The sequence below is a fragment of the Aspergillus pseudonomiae genome (genome assembly GCF_009193645.1).
Source record: "Aspergillus pseudonomiae strain CBS 119388 unplaced genomic scaffold BDV37scaffold_45, whole genome shotgun sequence".
Classification (NCBI taxonomy): Eukaryota; Fungi; Ascomycota; class Eurotiomycetes; order Eurotiales; family Aspergillaceae; genus Aspergillus; species Aspergillus pseudonomiae.
This window is the reverse complement of record NW_022476037.1, coordinates 106618-129266: the sequence shown is the minus strand read 5'-3', so window position 1 is coordinate 129266 and position 22649 is coordinate 106618. Positions and strand designations below refer to the sequence as shown.

The 22649-nt window shown below is 48.3% G+C and overlaps 7 protein-coding genes across 7 annotated transcripts; all 7 read right to left on the bottom strand.

The window, feature by feature from the left end:
• Positions 1 to 119: 119 nt before the first annotated feature.
• On the bottom strand, positions 120 to 10382 carry BDV37DRAFT_294915 (uncharacterized protein). Its single transcript, XM_032089742.1, has 6 exons — positions 9980 to 10382; positions 8554 to 9910; positions 8267 to 8523; positions 2178 to 8233; positions 1322 to 2100; positions 120 to 1255 (listed from the first exon to the last, which is right to left on the bottom strand). Exons 1-6 carry the CDS (start codon positions 10351 to 10353, stop codon positions 557 to 559), a joined length of 9522 nt encoding a protein of 3173 aa, XP_031940245.1. The 5' UTR covers positions 10354 to 10382; the 3' UTR covers positions 120 to 556.
• Positions 10383 to 11166: 784 nt separating this feature from the next.
• On the bottom strand, positions 11167 to 12462 carry BDV37DRAFT_284252 (ankyrin repeat domain-containing protein; the record flags this gene model as incomplete). The annotated part of the gene is made up of 1 exon (XM_032087463.1): positions 11167 to 12462. One exon carries the CDS (start codon positions 12460 to 12462, stop codon positions 11167 to 11169), a length of 1296 nt encoding a protein of 431 aa, XP_031940244.1.
• A 1999-nt stretch (positions 12463 to 14461) lies between these two features.
• Positions 14462 to 15818, bottom strand: BDV37DRAFT_151324 (non-structural maintenance of chromosomes element 1 family protein). Its single transcript, XM_032078985.1, has 3 exons — positions 15631 to 15818; positions 14949 to 15565; positions 14462 to 14896 (listed from the first exon to the last, which is right to left on the bottom strand). The coding sequence occupies exons 1-3, from the start codon at positions 15758 to 15760 to the stop codon at positions 14636 to 14638; spliced, it is 1008 nt and encodes a 335-aa protein (XP_031940243.1). The 5' UTR covers positions 15761 to 15818; the 3' UTR covers positions 14462 to 14635.
• A 166-nt stretch (positions 15819 to 15984) lies between these two features.
• On the bottom strand, positions 15985 to 16965 carry BDV37DRAFT_251549 (zinc finger CCCH domain-containing RNA-binding protein). The gene is made up of 2 exons (XM_032082317.1): positions 16516 to 16965; positions 15985 to 16447 (listed from the first exon to the last, which is right to left on the bottom strand). Exons 1-2 carry the CDS (start codon positions 16814 to 16816, stop codon positions 16119 to 16121), a joined length of 630 nt encoding a protein of 209 aa, XP_031940242.1. The 5' UTR covers positions 16817 to 16965; the 3' UTR covers positions 15985 to 16118.
• Positions 16966 to 17673: 708 nt separating this feature from the next.
• On the bottom strand, positions 17674 to 18198 carry BDV37DRAFT_251546 (uncharacterized protein). Its single transcript, XM_032082316.1, has one exon. It carries the CDS (start codon positions 18094 to 18096, stop codon positions 17821 to 17823), a length of 276 nt encoding a protein of 91 aa, XP_031940241.1. The 5' UTR covers positions 18097 to 18198; the 3' UTR covers positions 17674 to 17820.
• Positions 18199 to 18461: 263 nt separating this feature from the next.
• BDV37DRAFT_251545 (uncharacterized protein) lies at positions 18462 to 19310 on the bottom strand. The gene has a single exon (XM_032082315.1). The coding sequence runs from the start codon at positions 19120 to 19122 to the stop codon at positions 18667 to 18669; it is 456 nt and encodes a 151-aa protein (XP_031940240.1). The 5' UTR covers positions 19123 to 19310; the 3' UTR covers positions 18462 to 18666.
• A 1967-nt stretch (positions 19311 to 21277) lies between these two features.
• Positions 21278 to 22317, bottom strand: BDV37DRAFT_284248 (uncharacterized protein; the record flags this gene model as incomplete). Its single annotated transcript, XM_032087462.1, has 4 exons — positions 21278 to 21443; positions 21606 to 21663; positions 21713 to 22080; positions 22136 to 22317. The coding sequence occupies 4 exons, from the start codon at positions 22315 to 22317 to the stop codon at positions 21278 to 21280; spliced, it is 774 nt and encodes a 257-aa protein (XP_031940239.1).
• Positions 22318 to 22649: the final 332 nt, after the last annotated feature.

The following is a 22649-nucleotide window of genomic DNA, read 5'->3' as shown; positions in this document are numbered from 1 at the left end:
CCTAATGGTTCCTTTGAGGCTATGGTTGGCTTTAGCAGCCGCAACATCTCGGCCACGAAAGCGTTTTGAGGTGCTTTGAATTGGGGTGATACATCCCCCACTGTTTTTTGGTTTCTTCCTTGTTCTAGGGGATCTATCTTGTCCAATCTACGTTATAGTACTTTGGTTGTTTAGTTCTCCGATCTCGTCCACTCATTCATACCTGTTTCTGTGGCTCACTTGTTGTGGGGGATATCTGCAGCTTTTGCCATGATCAGTTTTACTGTTTTCTGAAGGAGTGTTTATTCATAGACACTCCTTCCTCTTATTGGTAAATTTACTACTGAAAATGCTAAAATCCTACGATACTTCGATGTTGACTGTATATAGAATCGATAGGGCTTCGATTCATGGACCAGAGTCAACTTCACATCATGGCAACCAAACGACATCTCGGATGGCTTTGGATAATACTACCACTATTAACCCTAGAACACGCATATATCCAGAAGCATGTATCACAAGATATGCCCAAACCAGCCAGTCCAAGTTACATATCAAGCATGGAAGCCCAACGTTAATCCTCCTCAAGCATATCTCCATCTACATCCGATACATCATCTTCTCCTCTTTGCATCATATCAACATCCCCGATATCATTATCATCATCACTGTCATAATACTCCTCAAGTTCATCATTCTCCCTGTAGTTTGAGGTGTAGAATAGACGGCGACCGGCACCTTCTATCTCTTCCATGTCTTTTCTGGCCAAGAAGAATGGATGATCACGGCGGAGCCTGGAGCCCTGGCAAACATATCCCATTGGAGTGTGTGATATGTCCTGCCCTTGGCGACGGAGAGTCAACCAGTCCTGGAGAAAGTTGAGCTGGGTTCTAACAAATGAGTTATCACATGCCGCAGTACTACTAGCTTCAGCCGGATCAACGTGGCTTGTGGGCTTCTCCAGGTCGAGTCGCAGCTGCTCCAATAGAAACTTGTATTCTGAGAATTGGAAATACAGCCGCCCTGCCAGAATTCCCAACTCGAATGGAAGCCATTGTGGCGGAGACCGCCCTTTAGGGAGGCTCGGGAGAGCATAGTAATTGAGAGTGTCGAACTGGAGCATTCGCTTTGTGAATGGTGCCGCATACATAATTAAATGCATTGTCGAGTTTTGCATTGGACGTATAATAGGAATTAGCTCCTCGGCCTCCTCTGGAATGATCACTAGCCCAACGTTTGTCTTCGAATTGAAAAGCAGCCAGTTCACAGGACGCTATACAATGAATACTATGTTAGTCAGGCTCCACAGCTCATGTGCGAGGCGATCGGGAGATCTTACCAGAAAGTTATCGATGCTCTTCGCTCCTTTCTTTTTCCTCACCGTTTTCATAAACTCGGTCGAAACATACAAGGAACGCAGTAACGTCGAAGCATCAATGCCGTGTTTGCGCCCCAGATCTGTTGACTCTAGGACAGTGGCCGCCTCCACGTAACCTTCGTTTCCCTTCAGGCGACCGATTATAGCAAAGTTTCTAATGGAGCCATGCAGTCCGGGGTACCGGTGTGCTTTCATAGTCAAGGGCCGCTGTATCTCCCTTTCCTGTTCGATCTCAAAGGCGACCTCTCGCTCCTGCTCAACCTCCTCTAATGCAGCATTTTTCAAGGCGCCCTTGACATTGGACTGTGCATAGCTCTCTTGTAGTTGGTCTATGAAACAAGCGAGGTTTCCTGTAAAGGATGTGGTAGTGGCAGTTGATGAAGGCATCATATCGCCATGTTCGCGTGACGGGGGTTGATAGAGCTGCTCCAATGTCTGTTGTTCAGGTCGCTTCAAGCGATCGGTGTACGCGTTCCTATGGTCCGGGTTGGTCAAGAAATTCTTATGGTCGATGGCAGCTTGCATGCGGTGGCAGAAGTCGACCCCTTGGGAGAGATACAACGGCTGTAATTCTCTGTTGTTATCGCATGTCTGATTGATCAGCCAGGCGAGCACATCTGACGAATCAATTCTATCGTGCACGCTTTTATGGCAGACATCTAGTATGCTCTGATGCACCTCCGGTGGTGAGATAAAAATGACGGATTGCGTCGTTCCCAACTGTCGCAATCTCATAGCAGCTAGCAACAACTGTTAGTACTTGCCCAATCATTTATGAAACAAAAGTGAGGCCGAAGGGATGTAATGAACTCCATACCTTGAACTGTGTGGTCCTTCGTTTGGTTCAAGCTAAGAGTTAATGCTCCTCGAGCATCACGCGGTAGTTTCAGGTCAGTGCCCCGGGTGTGCGCCTCGTCTATATAGACCACGCAATTCTCCATGTTTTCTGCAAAGGGGGTGGAAAGCAGGGGAACAGCTCTTCCAGTTCGATGATGTACCCATGGCTGATTATCCTGTCCAAAGTAAACGGCGGCCTGAGCCTGGTCGTCTTCTTGCAGCCAAGCCCGTGCGAGCGCCTGGTTACTCATTTCCAGTATGAGAGCCCCAGCGTCGATGAGAATGCGCATCCTATGTAGTTTGAGATATTTGAGAAGGTCAAGCTCCGAGTACCGTGTACCGTCTGGATTTGCCGCTATCTTATACCCTCGGTTTCTTTGTTGCACAAAGTAGGTGAGAACTTCTGCGTTCGTATGTGACAGCCCAGAAAGATCTTGCTGCTTTATCAAAAGGGGAAGCAGTCGACGATTGTCGTTGGTCCCACTAAATCCAGTTGTGATTCCCGGGCGCAGGAGCTCAGCAGCCACACCTTGACCCAGAGAGTTATCGTAAAGGGGAAGGTCCCAGCCTGATGCCTGCAACTTGGTACTGAATTGCTTGGCGTGTACAGGAAAGACAAAGTTTCTCAGAAAATGATTAATGACAACAGTCTTCAGGCGCAAATGCCGCCATACCTCAGCGACTTGGCCCCTGTCATCGACATTTATCGTATTCCAGTGTCGCAACGTTTCTGGTAAAGTGTGTGATGTCTGTGTCCATCGATCATATTCAATAGCGGGATCATCGGATCTTAAAACCTCCTGCAAGCTCTGCCGGAGTTGACATTCGGTGAGCCCTTGATGGTAGAAGGAGAGACAAGTAAACAGAATAGCAACATCAGGATGGCCCCACTCGGCGTGATCCGAAGGGACGCCTTTGGCATGGAATGGGACAGCCATGGGGGCCCTATCGGGGTGGAGACCGTACTGTACATTCCACCTTTTTTTGAGACAGAGTAGTAGAATACCGTGTGCAAGCAGTCCTCGTAATAAGTAGAGGTTCTTGTGCGCCTGGGGTGTATCGGGACAGAGCGCAGCTACACGCTTGGAGACCGAGCTATCGACCGTTTCTTGGGAAATAAAACGTCGCACTGCATCTCGCTCTTCGTCTGTACTTTTCCAGATGGGGAGAATCTTCATTGAACCGTAAGTTATGTCCTCTATTATCCTTTGCACAAGAGCCTCTTCAACATCCTTTCTCAAAAAGTACGCGACTGGGAATCCTGTAGATGTCCGTTCTATGACATCAATACTCCGAGGGAATTCCCGGCCAAGACCTGGTAGATGATGTGCCACAAGATTCAAAATGTGCATAGTTACTTCCCAGCGACTAGGATGTCCATCAACTAGTAACTGTGATCCACTAGGGTAAATCAGCTGCGTCTTGACAGCTAGCGTAAAGTCACACTCGTCCAGGACGTCGCGACAGAATTTGTCCAACCAGCGCTGGACCACAACCATGTCTGTGGCTTCATCACACTCGCCATCACAGAGTCGCTGAAGCCCACTAAGCTTGAAGGATAATACATGCTCAGGAACCCCTAGGATAATTCCTGATCTATGCAACATGTCTTCATGGAGCCTTCGATATTCTCCGATTAGATGCGGGGTGGTTGGTGTTCGTCTGGAGAATGGGATATAGGTAATTTCCCTATCCAAGAGACCCCCGAGGCGAGATTGAACAATCTGTGCTGTTTGCGAAAGCAGGGCTTTGGGTACTAACAGCCTAGTGAGCATCTTCCCATTCGCGAGTAAGGAGGCAACCATAGCCATGATAACCGAAGTTTTCCCCTGGCCCATGTTCATTTGGAGAACTGAGTTAGAGCCGGAACTAGGTGAAATCATTTCCTGGGCGACTGTAACTTGATCTTCGCGAATTTGAATATTCGCATCAATCTCTAACAATAACCAGTCAGGATAGTCAGAAGGCTGCCAATTGGTATGACCGTTATTCTTATACTCTTGACGCAGCGTCCCTTCGTCGCCTTTTCCGAAAGCTGTTTTCATCCGGTTCAGTCGTTGAAGCTTTGCAATCGCGAGTCCATACAGAATAATTGCGTCCTTCATGCCTGGTCCAAAGATATTGCGAAAAGTCGATCCAAGCTGCTGAAGAATTGACAGAGGCGTCACACATGGCCAAAGGTTGCTTTGCTGTAGCCATTTGAACTTCGATTCTTTCAATGACAGCGATTCGCGTATCTGAACGAAGTATTGATCCACTACCATGCGAGCCTTCCGAATCTCGTAGTTAAATATTTTACTCGCAAAACTCCAGTTGACATGCACGTTTATCTCTCGTTCATCTGTACGCTCAACCAGCTTCAACACGTCAATGCTCTCCTTCAAATCTTGTCCGTATCTCAGTTTGACAGGGCAATGTGAATCCATAGCATCGCTCACTAGCTTCTCTATCTCCGTAACCTCTGGAGGAATATGCAATCTTCGGTCAGAGCTTACAGCTGGGGATATCGTAGGCATCTGTCCTTTCGCCCATAGTTTGACAGTACGTACGTCATGGCGAGTGTTGAGTTTCGGTCCAGGCTTTCGCAGAAGCTCATTTCCAAGGCGTGGGATGGAAAAACGAAACGCTGATCGCTGAAATAAGATAGGCTTTGGGCTTTTGAAACTCGTGCTAACCGTATTAGTGGCAGCCGAATGCCTATTCAATACTGTTTGAACTTCCCCAATATGGTGGTACAGTTGCAAATTCTTATACAGTCTAAACCACTCAGGCACCACCTCCTTCATAGCCAGCGACACATTTAGGTAACTCTGATTAAAACCATCAACCGTGGGCTCACTGCATGGCCATTGATCAAGCAGAAAAGTAACAAACTCATGACACTCATTTGCACATTTCAACTCATGATCGTTTTTGGCAACCTCAATCCGGCGGATTTCTTCGGTGGTTTTTGCTCGCTTGTTCTTCTTCTGCTCTCCGATGGAGCCGCTGTATGCCTCGCAAAATGGCCTTACCATGTCGAACAGTGTATCAAATGTGGGCTTTTGACTGACTTTAAACCCAGTAAAAGACGGGTATGGAGGGAGGCCCATGCTTTTTAAGTCTTCGAGGAGGAAGAATGCAACAATCACACGAAGGGCAGTCATATCAACACCCTTTCGAAATGCTACCACACCTAGCTGAAACATGAGGCGGTACGCATCGTCTGGGTCACACTTCTTACAGAAACTAACCCAGCCACCCCATTCATGGGCAAGTTTCCCACTCAGACACTCCTCTATGGAGTAGGGTACGAATTCAGTAGTATACCCACCGATAAGTGGCCATCCCTGAAGTATGTGCACTAACTTGGATGTCGTATGTACATATGAAGGTCTCTGTTTGAGCATATGGACTATCTCACGAACATTGGATGAACGCTTAGAAGATCTCCAACGGTCTCGCGCAATGTATGGTAAGTCTAGTGGCGGAGTTGCGTGTGGTGAAATTAATCCGGGCCGTTCATAGATTGATCGTCTCCAGTAGCTTCGGTCTCTAAGATGCGGTACAGTAACTGATGTCTCTGTGGTAGTGATCGGGACATTGAGTTCAAATAATTCAAGTCGCTCGGACTTCTTCACAATGCGGTCAACTATTGGCATATATGCATCATGTTGGATCGTTGTTGTCAACTGGGGTTCCCAGTGAGCAGTTTGCTGACTTTTCCTATCCTTTGGATAGTATACTCGCCTTGGTGTCAAAGCCGATATCATGCTTAGTATGTCCAGGGAAGTCTGATTGAGAGGAGCCCAGGGCTGGCAGGATCCAGATTGCAACCATGATAATGCTTCTTCTGTCCCTGTACGGCCTGTGAGGGGATCAGACATGAAGTAAGATGTGAGTGCGTGCAATAGTGCTTTGTTATAGAGGAGTCGTGGCTCCGGTGGGCTATGAAGCTGTCCAAGTATACTGTCTATGTTATATGTGGCGTAGTCAACACCATCTGCTGTCTCGATATGGACATGCACTCCCTGGCGCCGACATAATGGCTTTCCCATTGGTATGATGACAATGCGCTGGGAACGATTGTGAATCCTTCGGAGAACAAGCATACTTAGAAGCCCATATAGCGTACCCGCATCTTGATTCGGGTCAATTTCAGCAGCCAGTTGCTTACACTGCAGAAGACCTTTTTTATTGACGTAAAAGGTCAGGTTCATCCGCTTCAACTCCACAGTGAGGCTGCCTTTGAGCGGCTGGACCACGTTTAGCATATGCGGGTGTTCGAAGTTGCGGAAGGTTTTAGCCACTAATCCGAACAGAACACTGTGTGTATCAACGAGAGAGGCAGTTCGGCGCTGTGCTCGGCGAAACCGTGTACTTATGGTCCAGTTGCTCTCTTTCCAGAGCCGTTGCTGCCGTCGAATCTCAATATCTCCGGAAGTGAGGTCAAGCCAGTGAAAGCAATTGTCAATTAGCTGACTTGGCAAATCCATGTCGGCACCCTTACCGAAGATCTGACGCGGAATGAACTCCAGACCTCTGTCAGACTTCTTGGAGCATATCACTAGCTCTTTTTCTCGGTATCCCAAGTGTATCTGGTGACCTTCCTGATCATTTGCGAGCACATAAGTCATCCCTAACATGTTTGAAGGATAAGCAACAAGTCGTTGGTTTCCAAAGAGTTCTTTCAACACTTCTGAATCCCTGACATCAGCTGGAAGCTTTCCCATCGTTTGTCCGTCTATCAGCAAGTGGCCCTCCAGCAGATGGTAATGGATCACTTGTGAGATAGTGTTCTCTGTGCCCTGCACTGTTGACATGAGCCACCATTCATACGGCTGAGATAGGAACTGCCATGGAGTGCACTGCTTCGAAGTGAGTTCTACACCTGGCCAACAAGTATCAATAGCCGATATCAAACTAATCTGGTGCATAGTAGAGGCCTGTCGGAGCATCGGTCGCAGTGCAGCCATCATTTTAATATCGCGGACAAGTATATTCCGTGTGAACGTCTGAAGTTCAGACACGTCGATGAGCAAGCTTTCTTGCAGTGTAAAGGTTACTTCAATAAAGCCCTTAAAACTCTCTCCATCGAGTTCTTGGCCGCTATATGGTTGGAGTGCAAACGTCCTACGACATAGGAGGGCAGAAAAGAAGCAGTATTTAGCTGTACTCTCTGCAGTATCTGCCTCCTTGGCACGGCGCATTTCGCTCCTGAGAGCCGTAGTCCAGGTGAGAGTAATACGTCGAATTTTCAATAGGAGCTCATGCGCTGGCTTGTGTGATTCTGAGCACGCTAGTTCGCATAAATGAATTGTTAGTGTGAGGAGCGTCTCCATGTAGTAGTACTCGCGCCAATTGGGAGAAATGATTTCCACGTGCTGTTCGATCTGCTCGATCAGCCTACGACAGAAGTTTACATCGTTAAAAACATAGTGAACAGTCCGTAGACTGTCATCCGTCAGTTGGGGACCAGCTTGTAACACTAGGAAACGGAAAAGAACCGTTGTATCCTGGAGACTGAAATTAATGTTCGAGGATCCAAGCTCGGTCAGGATTGAAAGCCATCGTCGATTCCTCCCGCCCCTAACATTCTGGTGGGCCACGTATTCATGTACACTTAACCTTGATGGGCAGTCAGTGATATTTGCAATAGCCTCATATGATGAGGGGCCTGATTCGTCGGCTGCAAAGGCAGGGGTTGAGTACAAGGTTGCAAAGGGCAGGCTTTTTGGGAGGCGCAGCGCAAAGTGATGTGCGCACGTCAACTGTTTAGGAAACTCCGCCAGCCACACGTTTCGTTCCCTGTCGTAGTATGAGAATTGGAGCCCCAGTGGGAGCAAAACATCCTTCTTTTCTGCAGGTAGCCTCTTTGATTTATAATGTGTTCTCAGGTAGGACTTCGTGTGAGAGGCCAGTGAAATATTTTGGCTTGCCTTGCTCTTATTATATGATTTAAGCTGGGAATAGTCTCTCAATAGCATCTCCGGCTTCTTTGAGGCTGAACTGAAACGTTGCTGACAAAGAGAATAGACAATCCTCCAGGTAGTATCTCTGTAGGATGCAAAACATTTAGGCACCCCTAACTCGAAGATGACACCGTGTTTGTGAGCAAGATTAGCTTCTGATGGAAGAAAGTCTTCGTGGACATTTATCTTAAGACGCCGGCGACGCCGACCGTACAAGCAATGATTGCAATGTTTAATATCATGCTTCCCATCAGGGAGCCTTCGTTGATCGCAATAGGTTTGAGACAGTTTCTCTGTCAAGTCTTTATGCTCTGCATTAATTCGCGCTAGCTGTCTCTCTTTAGAATCCCGAGAGAGACTTGATGCTTTTTCTATCTTCTGTTGAAGGTTTTGCAAATTCTTTACTTCCTTGGAGTTGAAATAGCAGTCGGTGAAGCCTCCTGGAGAAGGATTGGAGAAGATCGTGATATCCTGCATTTTTGCCTTGGTGCAACGCTCGTGGATGTATTCCTGAACCTTCTGGAGCCGTTCCATATGATACCGTCGAGAAAGAAGCAGCACATCCAACAATTCAGGGGTGATCCAGGGATGGTAATCAGTGAGTAATGGGTATACGACTATTGCGCACTTGTCCATGCGAACCCACAGCTCAAATACACTGAGTATGCACACGCCCATTTGCTCGGGGTCGTTCTCATACGCATCACCAACAGCGCTCATGTAGTCTTCAATCTGGCGTGAGAGACCCATACATAGCGCTTCACAGTTCACTTTCGCAGGAATACCATGGGCTGCAGATTCGATCGTCATCTCCATTTGTGCGAGTGACGCATACCGGGCTGTCAACGCGGAGAATTGCTCTGTAGTGTCTTTCTTGCTACTTTTAGCAAGAACAATAGGATCAATGGACTTACAAGCCCCTTGAAACTGTCTTGGACGATTGAGGACTGCCTGCAGGTAGGGCCAGCTATTCCTCAGGCTTAGATGCAAGTCCTTGTCTTCAGCAACCTGCGGGAGACGACATATTTTCCTCCTAGTCGACTTCTTGAAACCTTCCCATCTGGCTTCAAAGACTCTCATTACAATATCGATTGACTTTTGACACCCCGGTCCAATAACTGAAAACAGCCAAGTATAAGCATCACGCACCACTGGCGAGGCGTTCTCTCTTTCAGTCTCCAACTTTGCCAGACGACGACAAAGCTTCGTCTTCAGAAAATTGCATTGCTCGTGGTCAACCTTGTGAACTGAATCTTCCAACAAACGCGCCATCAGCGTACACATCAAGAACTTGTACTGCATCCGTCCAACCTCTGCATCGAGGTGTAAGTATAGCAAGCGCTGTATGCATACGCGAAGGACCAGCCAGAACGGACTCCGTCTCCAGGGCAGCTCGGCATTATCCCAACATACATCATCCTTGACTCGCTTGCGAAGTATTGGTGGGTACGCACGACTACCATTTGTCTCAAGAAATGTCATAAGAAACTGGGATATAATCGCAGGGTCAACCGTATCGCGTGTTTCGGAGACCTCCACCCCGGCTTTGCGGGTCTTGGGACAGAATTCATCCAACACTTCGCAGCTTGCCCGCTCGAGGAATCCAGCCAGACTTTTTTGGAAAACTGGATTTTCAAATTCGCACAAGGGCAAGGAAACTGCCGATCCGGGAAAGTCCCACTCCAGCGCGCCTTTTGCTGCGAGAGTCGACTCAGCTGTGGGCGATGTCTCGAAAGTTTCAAATATGATGTTTTCTTGGTCACTACGCGTAATCACTTTGTCAGTTTACATAACATCCAGAACATCGGTGTTCAGGAAGGGTCATACTCACGAGGGATATCTAATAAGAATGCAGGCATTCTGCAACGCGATGTGCAAGATGATAGCATTTCCAGGCTGCAGCTCTTGGAGTGCCCTGAGAAGCGATGCCTCGTTCACCCATGCTTCCGTGCTCACCTCCACTACCGTTCTCAGCGTCTTCTCGATAGACTCCCAAGGAGCGATAAGTGTCGCGTCAGGCTCCCAGGTGACTACATTTCTTGCATCACGGATCTCTTTCATCTGTTTGACCGCATTGAGCACCCGGGACAACAAATCATTCTGGACTTCAAGAACTTGAGCGTCAGCTTCCCGCTTCCCAGGAAGCCTGGGTGGCAACACAACGTGGTTAAAAGTCAACGGAAGAACTTTGCTATTGGCAGCCATGGCCTGTCATCCGATGGTTTCTGTTCACTGGAAGGATAGCTTTTGAACTGAAGTTTTGGTGTCTGCGGGGTTGTGGTGTCTGCGGGGCTCTGCAGGGGTTTATCACGTCACAAACCTGGAAGGCTGGGTGACCTCGTCATGACTATCGGCGGAAAAGTACTGACGATAAAACGTACCAACCCATGGCTCTATGCCTTGCTGTATCAGGCTGACCTTTGTTGTTGTGGACTTCTGCCTGCTGAGCCGCGCCTTGATAGGTACTCGTTGCAGCCCAAGCCGTACAGCGATAACAGTGAATCTTCAACTTTGGTACCCCTTGCTTTCACTGTCCCATGCAGGGAAGGTGTGATGAGGCCGGTTTGGATAAGGTGGGCCGTGGAGATATTCAGTGAATACAACTTGTCATCTGATCTGCCTGACTTGGCCCGTTTTCCACAAATATAGATCATATTCACTTGCAATTCATGCTCCTCCCTACCCCTTTAATCCCTGTATAATAGTCGGTCTCGTTTCATCGGTTGCTTTGCTCTTATCACATCTATCTCATTCTTTCGTCAGAATAGACTCGTCTACTTACTCTCCTGCCCATATAGTGGCTTATATAGAACATCAGATACATAGGACATTAGTACAGTACTAGTGATCAGAGCCAGAAGGATTCAAATGCTATGGAGTTTTCAATATGAATTATAGGGGCTTTGATATAATCTTCTAATGATGTAAAGTACGCGGTTGAATAAGCTGAGCTACCAGGCTTTCAGGCAGTCAGGGTGTATGAAGAAGATAGGCACGCCCAACGTTGATGAAGCCTATTTACACGCCGAAACCAACTCCAATCAAATCAACAATGAAAGGACAGTAAGCAAACCAAATGGGGGATGTCAAAAGAGCAAGGACCAGTGCCTGACAGATCTTGAAGTGAGAAAAGTAACCCTCCTGCTTCGCATAAACCCATACAAACCTAAGGAGAAATAGAACGTCTCCAGAGGTCCAGAATGACGACTTACGCCGAGAAATATGCTTGATAGCCCGCACAGCATCTGGATCGATATGAATCCTAGGACTTCTCAGCAAATTGTCAATTATGTCGAAGTAACAGCCATATGTTAAATGGTAGCTTATGGCCAAAGCCAGCGGTGTTTGGTGGGACCCTGACAACCTATTGAGCTCGATGTTCGGACAGCTAGTGAAAAGCTTGACTGTCGTCACATCCCTACTCACCGCAATATGGAGCGCCGTCTGTCCATGCGAGTCTACCTCATTCGTGATCTCATTCCGTGCAATCAAGTATCTGGCAGCCGCTTCATACCCGTGCTCAACGGCGACATGGAGAGCCGTCTTGCCGTCAGATGTCCGCTCGTGCAAAAGTTCAGGTGCGGCCTCTAAAATCAAAGCTGTCAAGCCTGCGCTGTACCTGACTACCTTATGCAGCACGGTCTGACCACATCTATCCCTCAACGCCAGAAATTCCCTCCCACTCCTGACAGCCAGCCGAACAAGAGGCTCGGGATCTTCAGGGATATAGCAAATCAGCCTGAAGTGTTCGAGGGAGGTGATCTTCGCACCGGCACGCAGCAGGAGCTCTATCATGGCGACTCGCCTGGACTTATCAAACTTCCCACAAACTGCGTAGCCTAGCGGTGTCTGTACCCCACACCGATTGCGCAAGCACGGGTCAGCGCCATAGTGTAGTAAGATTCTCGCGGACTCGACCTGCCCCTCGCACGCTGCATACGATACCATGGGCTTTCCAGATAACGTGTAGGAGTTAGGATCCACGCCTGCTGTGAGGTACCTCTGGAGGATATCAACTCGGCCCCGTTTGACAGCCCATGCCATGTTCTCTTCTGGGATATTCTCGGGACTCATCTGTTTGTCAATGTTCTTGCCACATGAGAGCTTCTGCTGTATCAGGTCGTAATCTTGCTGCAGTGGAAGTGCATCTTGCCTGGCCATTTCCCCTTCTATGTGCTCCTTGAGGGCCTGGTGGAAAGATATGCATGTTCTTGACAGTTTGCTGGCAGATGCTATATCCAAATCGTTAGTGATCATGTAAAGAAGCTCATTGGGGAGGCTTGTGAGGCTTAATGATGCTCGATCAAAGGCCATTATGAGTAGAGTGGCGTTTTCGTAGATTATGATAAGATACTTTGCCAGTACGCTAGCGGGTTATGGTAGGTAGGGTGCCGTAGCAGGCAAATAAGGCATATATACTAAGAATGGCCTTGGCGCAGCTAAAGTGTGTTATTGAGAAATGTTGAGGCAATGACCAGAGATAACGTCAACTCTACAGAGACCATCGTTGTGCTAAGCTTATGCTGGGTTGAACAAGCCCGCACAATGTCTTTATCATATGTACTGACCTGTACACCACTTCTATTTGGACAAATGACTATGTCCTTCGATTAGCAATGGACTTGGAATTGATAATGAAACTACAAACAAAAAGTTTTATGTTCCACGGTGTTTCTAACAGGGTCTCTTTATGAATGAACAAGAATTGGCTTTAAAAGCATTGTACTCTGCGCTCAAGGTTCTTTATACAAGCCATCCATCTCCAAGATAACCCTCTGGGTCGCCGAGTACCACACCACGCATACAGGGGTTTCCCTTCGACCACCGAGCCCTCATTATGTCACATATTCTCATTGGAAATACTTGAACTTTCATGTCTCGGTCTGGTTTTCACGGGAGTCTTGACACAAGTTGCCAGAGATCGAAGCCCTTTCATCCCCGGTGCCTACATATCAGACCAAAATACTTCCATAAGTCATCCCTTCAATAAAGAACTGTCGATTCGTTGAAATCTTCCAAGGTATTTCAGCAACTCCACTTCGATCATCTGGTTATATGGTTTCTATATACCTTTGTCTGCCACATCTACGTCACATACCGACCTCTGCCTAAAGTCCAACCCTCAACGATCGACCAATGAGTCCAATAACCATATTTTGCTCCTCCAGCACAAGGCTGAACGCCCTAACGCCCCGCGCACATGGACAAAATACGAGGCATCTCCACCACGGCGGAAGGGTCCTTGGGCACGGGGCGTTCTTGGCGCAGATATGATGCCTATATCCGAGGTTCGATGTGCGTTACATATTCATGCGGCTCACTAATGGGGTGGATGTGCTTGGAGCGACGAAGCCAAGCGTTACTAGGGTGTTTGGTGTATATATAGGTGGGGGAAGTATCCGCTCCACATGAACTCTCTCAGTGCTTCATATTGGTCTACTTCGTAAAGGTCAGATAAAGAATTGCAGACAGTCATGCAGTCCATCCAAGTACCCGAGGCGTATGTCAATGCGAGCTTCGACTCCATTCTTTTCGCGGACAATGTGCAGTTCGGCTTCTCGGTCGAAAAGAGTCTCGTCTCTCGAGAGGGAGACTGCGATATCGGAGAAAGTATGTCCTCAGTTTACATTCACAACTAGTCGATCTGTGTTAACATAAGTAGAATCCTGTGGACAAAGGTGTTGCTCCACACTTTCTACCTGCGTATGTCTTGTCTTTTTATGATCTTTATGGTCTGAAGGTCCATCTTTTAACCTTATAACTAGTGCGGAGACTACTGCTGCCCCAACTTGAGCAAATGCGTGGATTCATCTGATGGCACCTGTTGCCGCACCGGAAACGCTAAATGCGGACGTTCTGCTTGCTACAATACGGAATATGATATCTGCTGCGGGGAGAGTGGCTACCACTGTCCCAAGGATACGCAATGTTGTGGGAGCAAATGTTGCTTTAGCGGGGCTCATTGTAAGGATGGGACGTGTGTCAGGGGGAATAGTGGGAACGCTCTGAGGGTGAGAAGTGGCATGATGAAGGTGTGGGCTGTTGCGATTGGTCTGATGATAATGTTTCAGTATTGATTCATGAGAGCATGCTTTGCATTTCATGGTGTGTTGTGCATATTGTATTCTTGTTCTGTTCATGAGGCCGTCTTCCCTTCATTCGACGGTATCTTTGTGTGGGTTAGAATGAGGTCAGCTCTGATCTGGTGTACGGAGCACTGAGCATTTAAGGGGGCGCTGATCCTCTGCTAGTTGACTCTAGTATAGTCGATCGATCAGGGGTATTGTAGGAACTCGCTCTGCCGATAAAAGGGTTGGTCTGAGCCAGATGTTGCGACTCGATAGTGCTGCGCAGCCCACCGCGATATACTTAGGCACGGCTCATGGCTGCACAACGGTGGGATATCTTGCGACGTCGTGAACCCCGCGGATTTTGGTCCCTCATTAGCCGTTACGGGGCAACAGGAATCTCAAGTCACTCCTTAACCTCAATCACTGTCAGCCGCTCCATCCTCGCTAGGAATTTGTGAGCTCGATCCGACATCGCTTTGACGCTGCGTATTCGTGCTTCGTCTTCTGCCCTGCATATAGCGTTCTGTCACGGTGATTGCGCGCTCCCCAACGAACTTATCACCAGGCCATGAAGCCTGGCACACAGGACACTGCTCCGCCTGTTGCATACGGAAAAAGTTGCGAATACAATGGTCGTGGAGTCGGCCCGCACAGTCACGGTTGCCACAACGTTGGCCCTAAGCAGTCAGCAGCTTTCTGCAACCAATACCTAACGAATTCATAACCCACCATCGTGATAATATCTCTGCAGGCAGCACAGAACTTGATCTTGTCCATTCTCCGGCCATCCTCGTTCTCATCATTGTACGTCGCCACCAACCAGCCCCGTAGCTCCATCAACCCTCGCGGACTTAGACTATAAAACCCCTTCCTGCTCTTTTCGAGCCAGCCCTCCTCCACGAGCTGCTTCAGCACTGTCTCCGCTTGCGACATGCTCAGCGATTGCGCGGCCCCGCCTTGACTCTGCGTCGCGGTATTCGACTCCCGACGACTTGCATCTCCGGACGAGGCCTTGGCCAACTGTATCGCCTGCATACCACTCACAACCATTGCCTCGGACCGTCTCGTGTTATTCGTATCGAACATGGCATCGAGGATGCGCTTGACGAAGGCAATCTCGTCCGCGCTGTAAGTAGTCGCCAGCTGTGTCAAGGCGTCGCTGGTGGTATTGACAAGGGCATACACCCGTTCCGGCGTCTGAGTCCCCGACCCCTCGGGATCTACCTGCGACTGGCGGAGTGTGCTTCTGATTTCCAAATCGAATGGTGAGATGGTGGTATTTGCGGCGGCAATGTACGATGCGAGATCGTCCTCGGTGACATCTTCCGCAGAGACAGGTTCGTCTTCTGCTCGCCGTATGACATTAGCTCAACGTCTCACTATGAATCGCTAGAGATGCTCAAGACTGTACCTTGCACGGAGAAAATAGCGGCCAGAACAGGCCGTGCCTCCGCAAAGGTCATGGTGGAGCGGGCCATAAAAGCTTGCAGAAATGCGCGGTTGCTATCATCATAACCACCCCCATCACTACGGCTCGCCATATTGGCTATGTACAGTCTACTGAATGAAGAGGATATCGTTATGGCAGCGAGATCAGCAACGAAGGGTTTTGCGGGGAAAAAGCAGTGTAGAAGAGATGTTGCAACGCGGTCAACGCGCCTCCCGCGTCGGTTGCCAAGACCAACATTTACTTCCCGATGGGGTAATGCCGAGCAGCTCTAAATGGACCGTTGATATGGTTCAAAGGTACTCTACAGGGAAAAGCTTCAACCGGAGACAATTTGAATGCCATAAATCTCGCAACCAGGGCTTGATATCATAACAGTATAGAAAAAATTACAGTTCGACAGAGGTCAATTCCCCAACGCCACATGCAGAACACAAAAAGCAAAGCCACACCTAATATCTCCGCCTCGTCGGCTCCGGACTGGGACTGCGACTGACGCTGCGGGCGTCCCTGCCGCGCTCCTTCAACCATTTCTTCGTGCTCAGGCGCAGTTCCCGGTCGAGCTCATTGCCAGGGTCCTTCCGGTGAATGAAATTGCAGAATCCGCCACGCACACAGCCTTCGCCACTATTTAATCGACAGCATGCTTCTCGGAAATCTGTCACCGGCGATAGCTCGCAATATATCGGTCGCGCTGCATACCAGCGGGAATTCAAAGCGTCGCAGGCCTTTTGCGCATCTTCTTCGTACTTGAACCGGGCGTAGACGTTGCCGATAAGATCTGGGGTAAAGAGACGTTAGTAGCAGCTCCGTGAGTCGAGTCTTGGGCAGGAAACAGCTCCAACTTACGATCATTGTTATTGTCACACACTACCAATTCCTCCAGCTCTCCGTACTTGCACATTTCACACCATACATCTTCGTAGAAAGCATCGAAGTGGTTCTGGAGCTGGCTGGGGTTCATCTTGTTCTTTGGATCGTATGCCGGGTTCTGGTACATGTTTGGCATCAGGATCGTCTGCGAATACGAGGGCTTGACATGCTTCCGAGAACACCTGTCACCGTGTCTGCATGCGCCGATCTTATAGTAGAACGAACAGTTGACCTTGTCCTGCTCCGTACCGAAGATGGAGGCGAGATAGTTGGCCATTGTTACGAGGTTATGCGCGGGGGCCGCTTCTTTGAATTGAGTATTTAAAAATGTAGAAATGAAAGAAAAGCTTCCGGTCAGGATTGAAGCAAAAGTAATAGATGACCTAACTAGATTATGTCCGGACAGGTGAGGCGCGTACCGTGCGGAGATGTCTGGAGAGAGCTGTTCCTTGAAGATTCTGGATAGCTCGATCACGTGGGTATCTCCGGCTGACTAACGCTTCCGCCTCAGGTGGCAATCAGGTCTTCGTTCATGATTGTTAATCCACGGCTAATATTTAGTAACTAACTATAGTACGGGCAATCTCTGTCTCTTGAATAGCTCAAAGACTTATCTTCGCCTTTGCGGGTTTCAACCAGGGCTTCTGTCTACTATTCATTGAAATCATAGCACGTTCTCTACTTAGTAATTATCCCTTTTGAACAAATCCACTAGGAATAGAGGCCGAATCGCCACATGCAGCATGGGTGTTTTTTTTATGATAATAATATTTCTACATGGTCTCAGACATAGCAAACCACAGTTATGCAGTGACAGTGCAAGATCTGGCTCAACAAGTGGGTCCTCTTGATAGACTTCAGGGCTCGATCCAAGTTAGCGCGAATCACTGGCATGAACCTGGTCCCACTTCTCCTGTCACTTCAGTGAGCTTCAAGTCTGTGTCTATATTGCAAAGCAGACATACCTATAGCATTTCCAGGATGTAAAAAGAGTCCAGATATTTCAATGTCTCATTGGATTTACCTTTGCTTGGGTGAATTGTGGAATTATCAAATGCTGCTGTCGGTGCAAAGAATTAAACAAGATATATATTTCTCTTTATTGCCATGGATAGAAGGTACTTCAAGCCGAAGAGTTTGCTCCGCAAACAAACAGCTGGAAGTAATAATATCCCCTAGCGGGAACAGAACGGCATCCTCGTCCTCATATGCCATCCTATTCGGGGCTTTGACAATGAAAGGCACCTTCAGAACCACATATTCCTGGAAGGCCGAGCAACATTATTTGCTGTCCTTCCTGTTCAATGGACCGGTTGCACAAATGACAAGATCACTGGGGGTATACAGTTCAGCTAGGGTGAGGTGAACTTCCACGATCTCCTCGGTGGCATCACAGCCCAGAATTTCCGGGTAGCCATCAATGAGAACTTCGAGTTTCTGGGTGCCGACGTCGGCTGGGTTCAGGACTATCGCTTTTATTTTGATGACGAGTTCGTTGGCTGAGGGGTTTGTGTGTGGTGCATTGCCCATGACACTACTAGGTGATTGTTTGACCATGCCCCAGAATGCGCAGTGAGTTGGGAGGCATGGTAGCCTATTTAATGGAGCTTGTATATTTCGCCAGGATTATCGAGGCCTAACAAAGCTCTTGGTACATGACGGTGAGACGGAAATTGCCAACCCACAAGCTACCCATATAATAGATTATCTTCCTCGTCGGGGGCACATGATTCCATGATTGATAAACTACCTGAAATCAGCACCACATCAAGGGATTGGTTGGTTCAGCTGGGAAGCAAAGAACCGGGTTTGCGAGACCTACTTTGTCACCCTATACCTTTTCACCTAGGCAATAGTCCACCTTAATGGTTCATCTCCTCCAACACTTCGTGAAGTTTTCTTTGTGAGGATCTCCGCTTGGTCGTGGGCATATTTTTCTACCAAGCCGTACGTCTAGTCCACACCTTCGACCGCGGTAATGGTTTCCAAGTTATTCGAGATACGCTGACAATTGATGCGGTTTCTAGCAACCAGTCAATATATCGCATAGTATTGTCTGCTATGACGATGGACGTGGTGATCAGAAGGGTGGGACAATTAGCCCCATGCCCGATCTAAGAAACGAAACTAGAACATTACGATGGGAAAGCGGTTCGCGGCATCACCTGCAAGAGTCAGAACCTCCACCAGGTCTGTGAACAGATCAATATTGATCTCTGGAAGAGGCTGATATTTCTCCTCCACCATGAATGCATTGCTGGGGCTCAAGTTGAAGATCCCATTCGCCTTGTTGATGGACGTAGTGCTGGTTTTCAAGGGTTCCACGACCTGAACACCGCCTAGCATATGTATCTCATATACACCGATGTGATGTGGGCATCTACCCAGCGATCGAGGCATGAATCCAATAGACCAATTCATGCCAACCACCTTCGGAGTCGGGATTCTCATTTCGGGATGTGAAGAGAGGTCATCAATTCCCGGTATGTATCTTTCACCGTTCTGGGCGCCCGCTTGGTCGAAGTAAAGATCACACAGTAATATATATGATGCCACGGCGTAGAGAGGACTACTCTTGTGCATAGGTGCAACACGAGTGGAACCACCAATTTAGAATCAGTGAAGGACTTCAACAGTGCATTGACGAATTCCTTGACGTTGCTTTATGCCTCGCAAATGTCATAACTGCTTTGTCCAGGGGCTTCGGCTAAATCCTCGTCAATTTCTTATTGCAAAGGCCCGCAAGGATGCCGGAGATCAGCGGTCAAAGTGTTCTGAGTATTTTTTGTACAGTACCACCCAATCGGCTTGAATATTATCAATGATCCCGAATAGTTGAGGGAGCTTGGAAGAACTGTATACCGACTGAGACTTCCCGTATTGTTTCAGATAACGGACCACCGCTATGTTGACGCGCATGGCGCGCATTCTTGAGAGAAAGATGGTGTAGTTGGAGCTTAAACTATTTTCTTTCTTTCTCTTTTTGATTGCACAATCGAGAGACTCTATTTGAGCTCGTTGGAAAGGTACGTATTGTCCACCTAGCATTTGAGTCCGAGTCCAGAGTCACGGAGAAGCTGCCATCCGTGAAGATATTTAATCTCTATTTTGTCTTGATGGCACCGTAGTGGCATCCTCTTCTCGACAAGAGCGGCCATAGTGTTACAGAAAGGACTGAATTACTGGCCTTGGCTGAGTATGGAAGGGCCAAGATCAAGAAAGACGTGACACAATGGGGCTTGCCCAGAAAATTTGAATGTTTGGAGTTCCTGAGGATTTAAAACAAGGTAGCACGTATATGAGGGGTGCATATAGGTGACTTGTGAGAAGCTCGTCGACAATGGATAGTAGATTTTCGTCACGTTGAGCTTAAGGTCCTTTGAAAGGATAGAGTCAATACGGTGCGACTAATGACTAGTCGAGAATGCGGGGCCACGGCTCTCACGTATCAAACGAGACACGATTGCGTTCTGGCTGAATGAAACTTTCCAGAACTGAGTGTGGTTCGCAGATTTGATCAGTGCAGCGTGTACGCGAGCACTTTGTAGATATGTGATGGAATGGTTTTGCAACACGTCGAGTAATAGAATAGTAGACATGATGCAAGGAGTGACACAGAAAAGCTGAGAGATTGCAGCTGAGTATCTCAATAATGGAGATAGACACGAGATGGCGGTATAAAATCTTCACCGAATGGAAATGGTCCGCAAGTAGGTGACCAATTTGAAGATAAGACTTGTATATTGAACTGTAGAATGCCTCAAGAAAGTAGAAGGCTTATGACACAAGATATTGGCAATGGGAAGACAAGGTCTCACTATTCCGAGAAAAGAACAATGTCAATGGTGAGACTGCAAGTCTAGCTCCGCTCAGAACAGGAGCGAGCCATTGCTAGGTTGGAATTGGTTCCAGGATGGATCGTTCACGTTGGCTTCGCCTTTCGCAATAGGTTTCTTGTCGTTCGAAAGCGTCAACAAGGAGGAGAATAGAGCGAAAGGTTACTGATCACGGACACCGTAGCGTGTAGACGCACATGGGAGTGAACAAGTCGGGGTCCCCGAAGGGGAAGGAGAATATCTGTCATAACGGCAGACCTAACCGATGAAGGAGCCGTCCTAACGTCAGGCCTCGAGACTTCAAGCGGGTCAAACGGTCATCCAATGGCAAGATTTCCCCTTGTCAATAGCTGTGTCAAGGCTAGAGTTTGGTGACGCGGTTTGCTTTCCGCGAGACGGTGGTAGGTCCTTTGGGTGTGTTAGGCCACAAAGGATGGCTCCCAAACTCCACGGACGGAGTGAGCCCCTACCGGGTTCCGGTATTTTCTTCCCGTGACCCTTAAGACACCTGGCCAGGTCAATAGGCACAGGTGGGACCTTTTGACGACATGTCCAAGGTCGTTCGCAAACCGACTTTCGACGTCCAGTTCAGAATCAAGGCGGCGCTCCTGCACTTCCGGCCCATCGGTCGAAATTGAGGATATTGCCCCGGTGGATACGGATGAGTTCTTGCCAGTTCTCACACGGATCCCACACGTTATCCCAGATCTCCCCAGACAGTCGATCGTCGTAAACAGGAGCGGTTCTTATGTAATCGTTGCCTAAAGCCAATCCATACCGAGCACGATCCAAGACGGTCTTATAGTATAGGACTTTAGGGCCATGGTCAAAAAGTAGCGAAGATTAAGATTCAAAACTTGTATGTGTCATTGCCGCCCTCCCACCCCCCAAATCACCACCCACTAGAAGACGTCCTGCATGATTACATCACTTGCCATCTCAGTGGCCTTCCCCATTTCCAAGTCCTCCTCCCCCGCGGTGGAAGTCACATCCTCCATGACAATGTCGTCGTCAACGACGACGACATTGTCATGGAGGATGTGGGTCAACATTAGTGCTTCGATGCTTCTGGACTTGTTAGTCTATATACCCAGCATAATATGATACCCGGTAACGGTCAAGGAGAGCTTCTGCGCAAGGTCCCAATCCAACTCGTACAGCTACCCCCTTTCTACAGAGACTCCAATACGGTATTAACCGTAAATCAATTCAGCACCAGACTGGACTTACTCCAAGTTCTCAATCTTGACCACTGTAACAGTGATAGTAACGGTCATGTTCGTAGTGGCTAGCAAATGTCAGTCGATACCTTTTCAGGCAGTTAATATATCTATCACCGAGCCAGGACCCTATATCATCCTGGACAGCAAAGCCTCCTCTGGAGGCACCAAGAGAGAACTCCCTCCTGTCTGTCCAAGAACACTGATATACTCTTGGCATCACCCCGGTACGGAGCTTGGTACACCACTGTCCATACACAGCCGTAACCGGGAGGTAAAAGTTCCGCTTCGTCGCCCCGATTGGAGCCGGACCCAAAGAGCTCAAAAAGAGCCCAAGGAGGTCTGGGAGTGCCCAGTACTCGACTCCATCGTAGGTCGACCTTCTAAGCTGGAACCTTGCGATCCCTCTAGGCCAACGGGGATGAACTTGGCGGTCGATGTTCTGCGGTGGTGCCGGGGCGAGGTAATCTTGACCATCCGGGCACCTTTTATCTAGGTTAGTTATATTAAGATACATTTGCCTCCCTAGTAATAGCTTACCGAAGACGAGTGATGTCCTGGTGTATGGACATCAGTCTGGCGACATTCTGAGCGGGAACGCCGTATACACCAGGGGAAAGTACGATGTTTTGCAGCATCGCAGTGATATGGTTACGGTCGAACGTATATGCCTGGCGAAGATCCAGTCGGCCATTCAGCCAGGGAATAAGTTGCTCAGCCATAGTGAAGTACCTTCGACGATACTCTCTACTTGATTCTACAAGGCTACAATAGATAGCAAATGCAGTGGACGATTGGCATGGCTCTCACTTGTCCTATTCGGAAGGAGCGTCTGAATTGGAAGGAACAAACAGACTTGGGACATCATCGTCATCAGCTACCCCCTGCTACTGGAGCACCATCTAGACTTCCTCCACCTGCTCGACTTTCTTATACGTCAAGGCCCAATCCCCCCTTCTGTAAAGAGTATGCAGAATTGCCAAGAAGGTCTTAGGTTTCGTGATCTCAAAGATATCGTCGGTCATCAGATTCCCCCAGTAGTGGCCACGTCCTG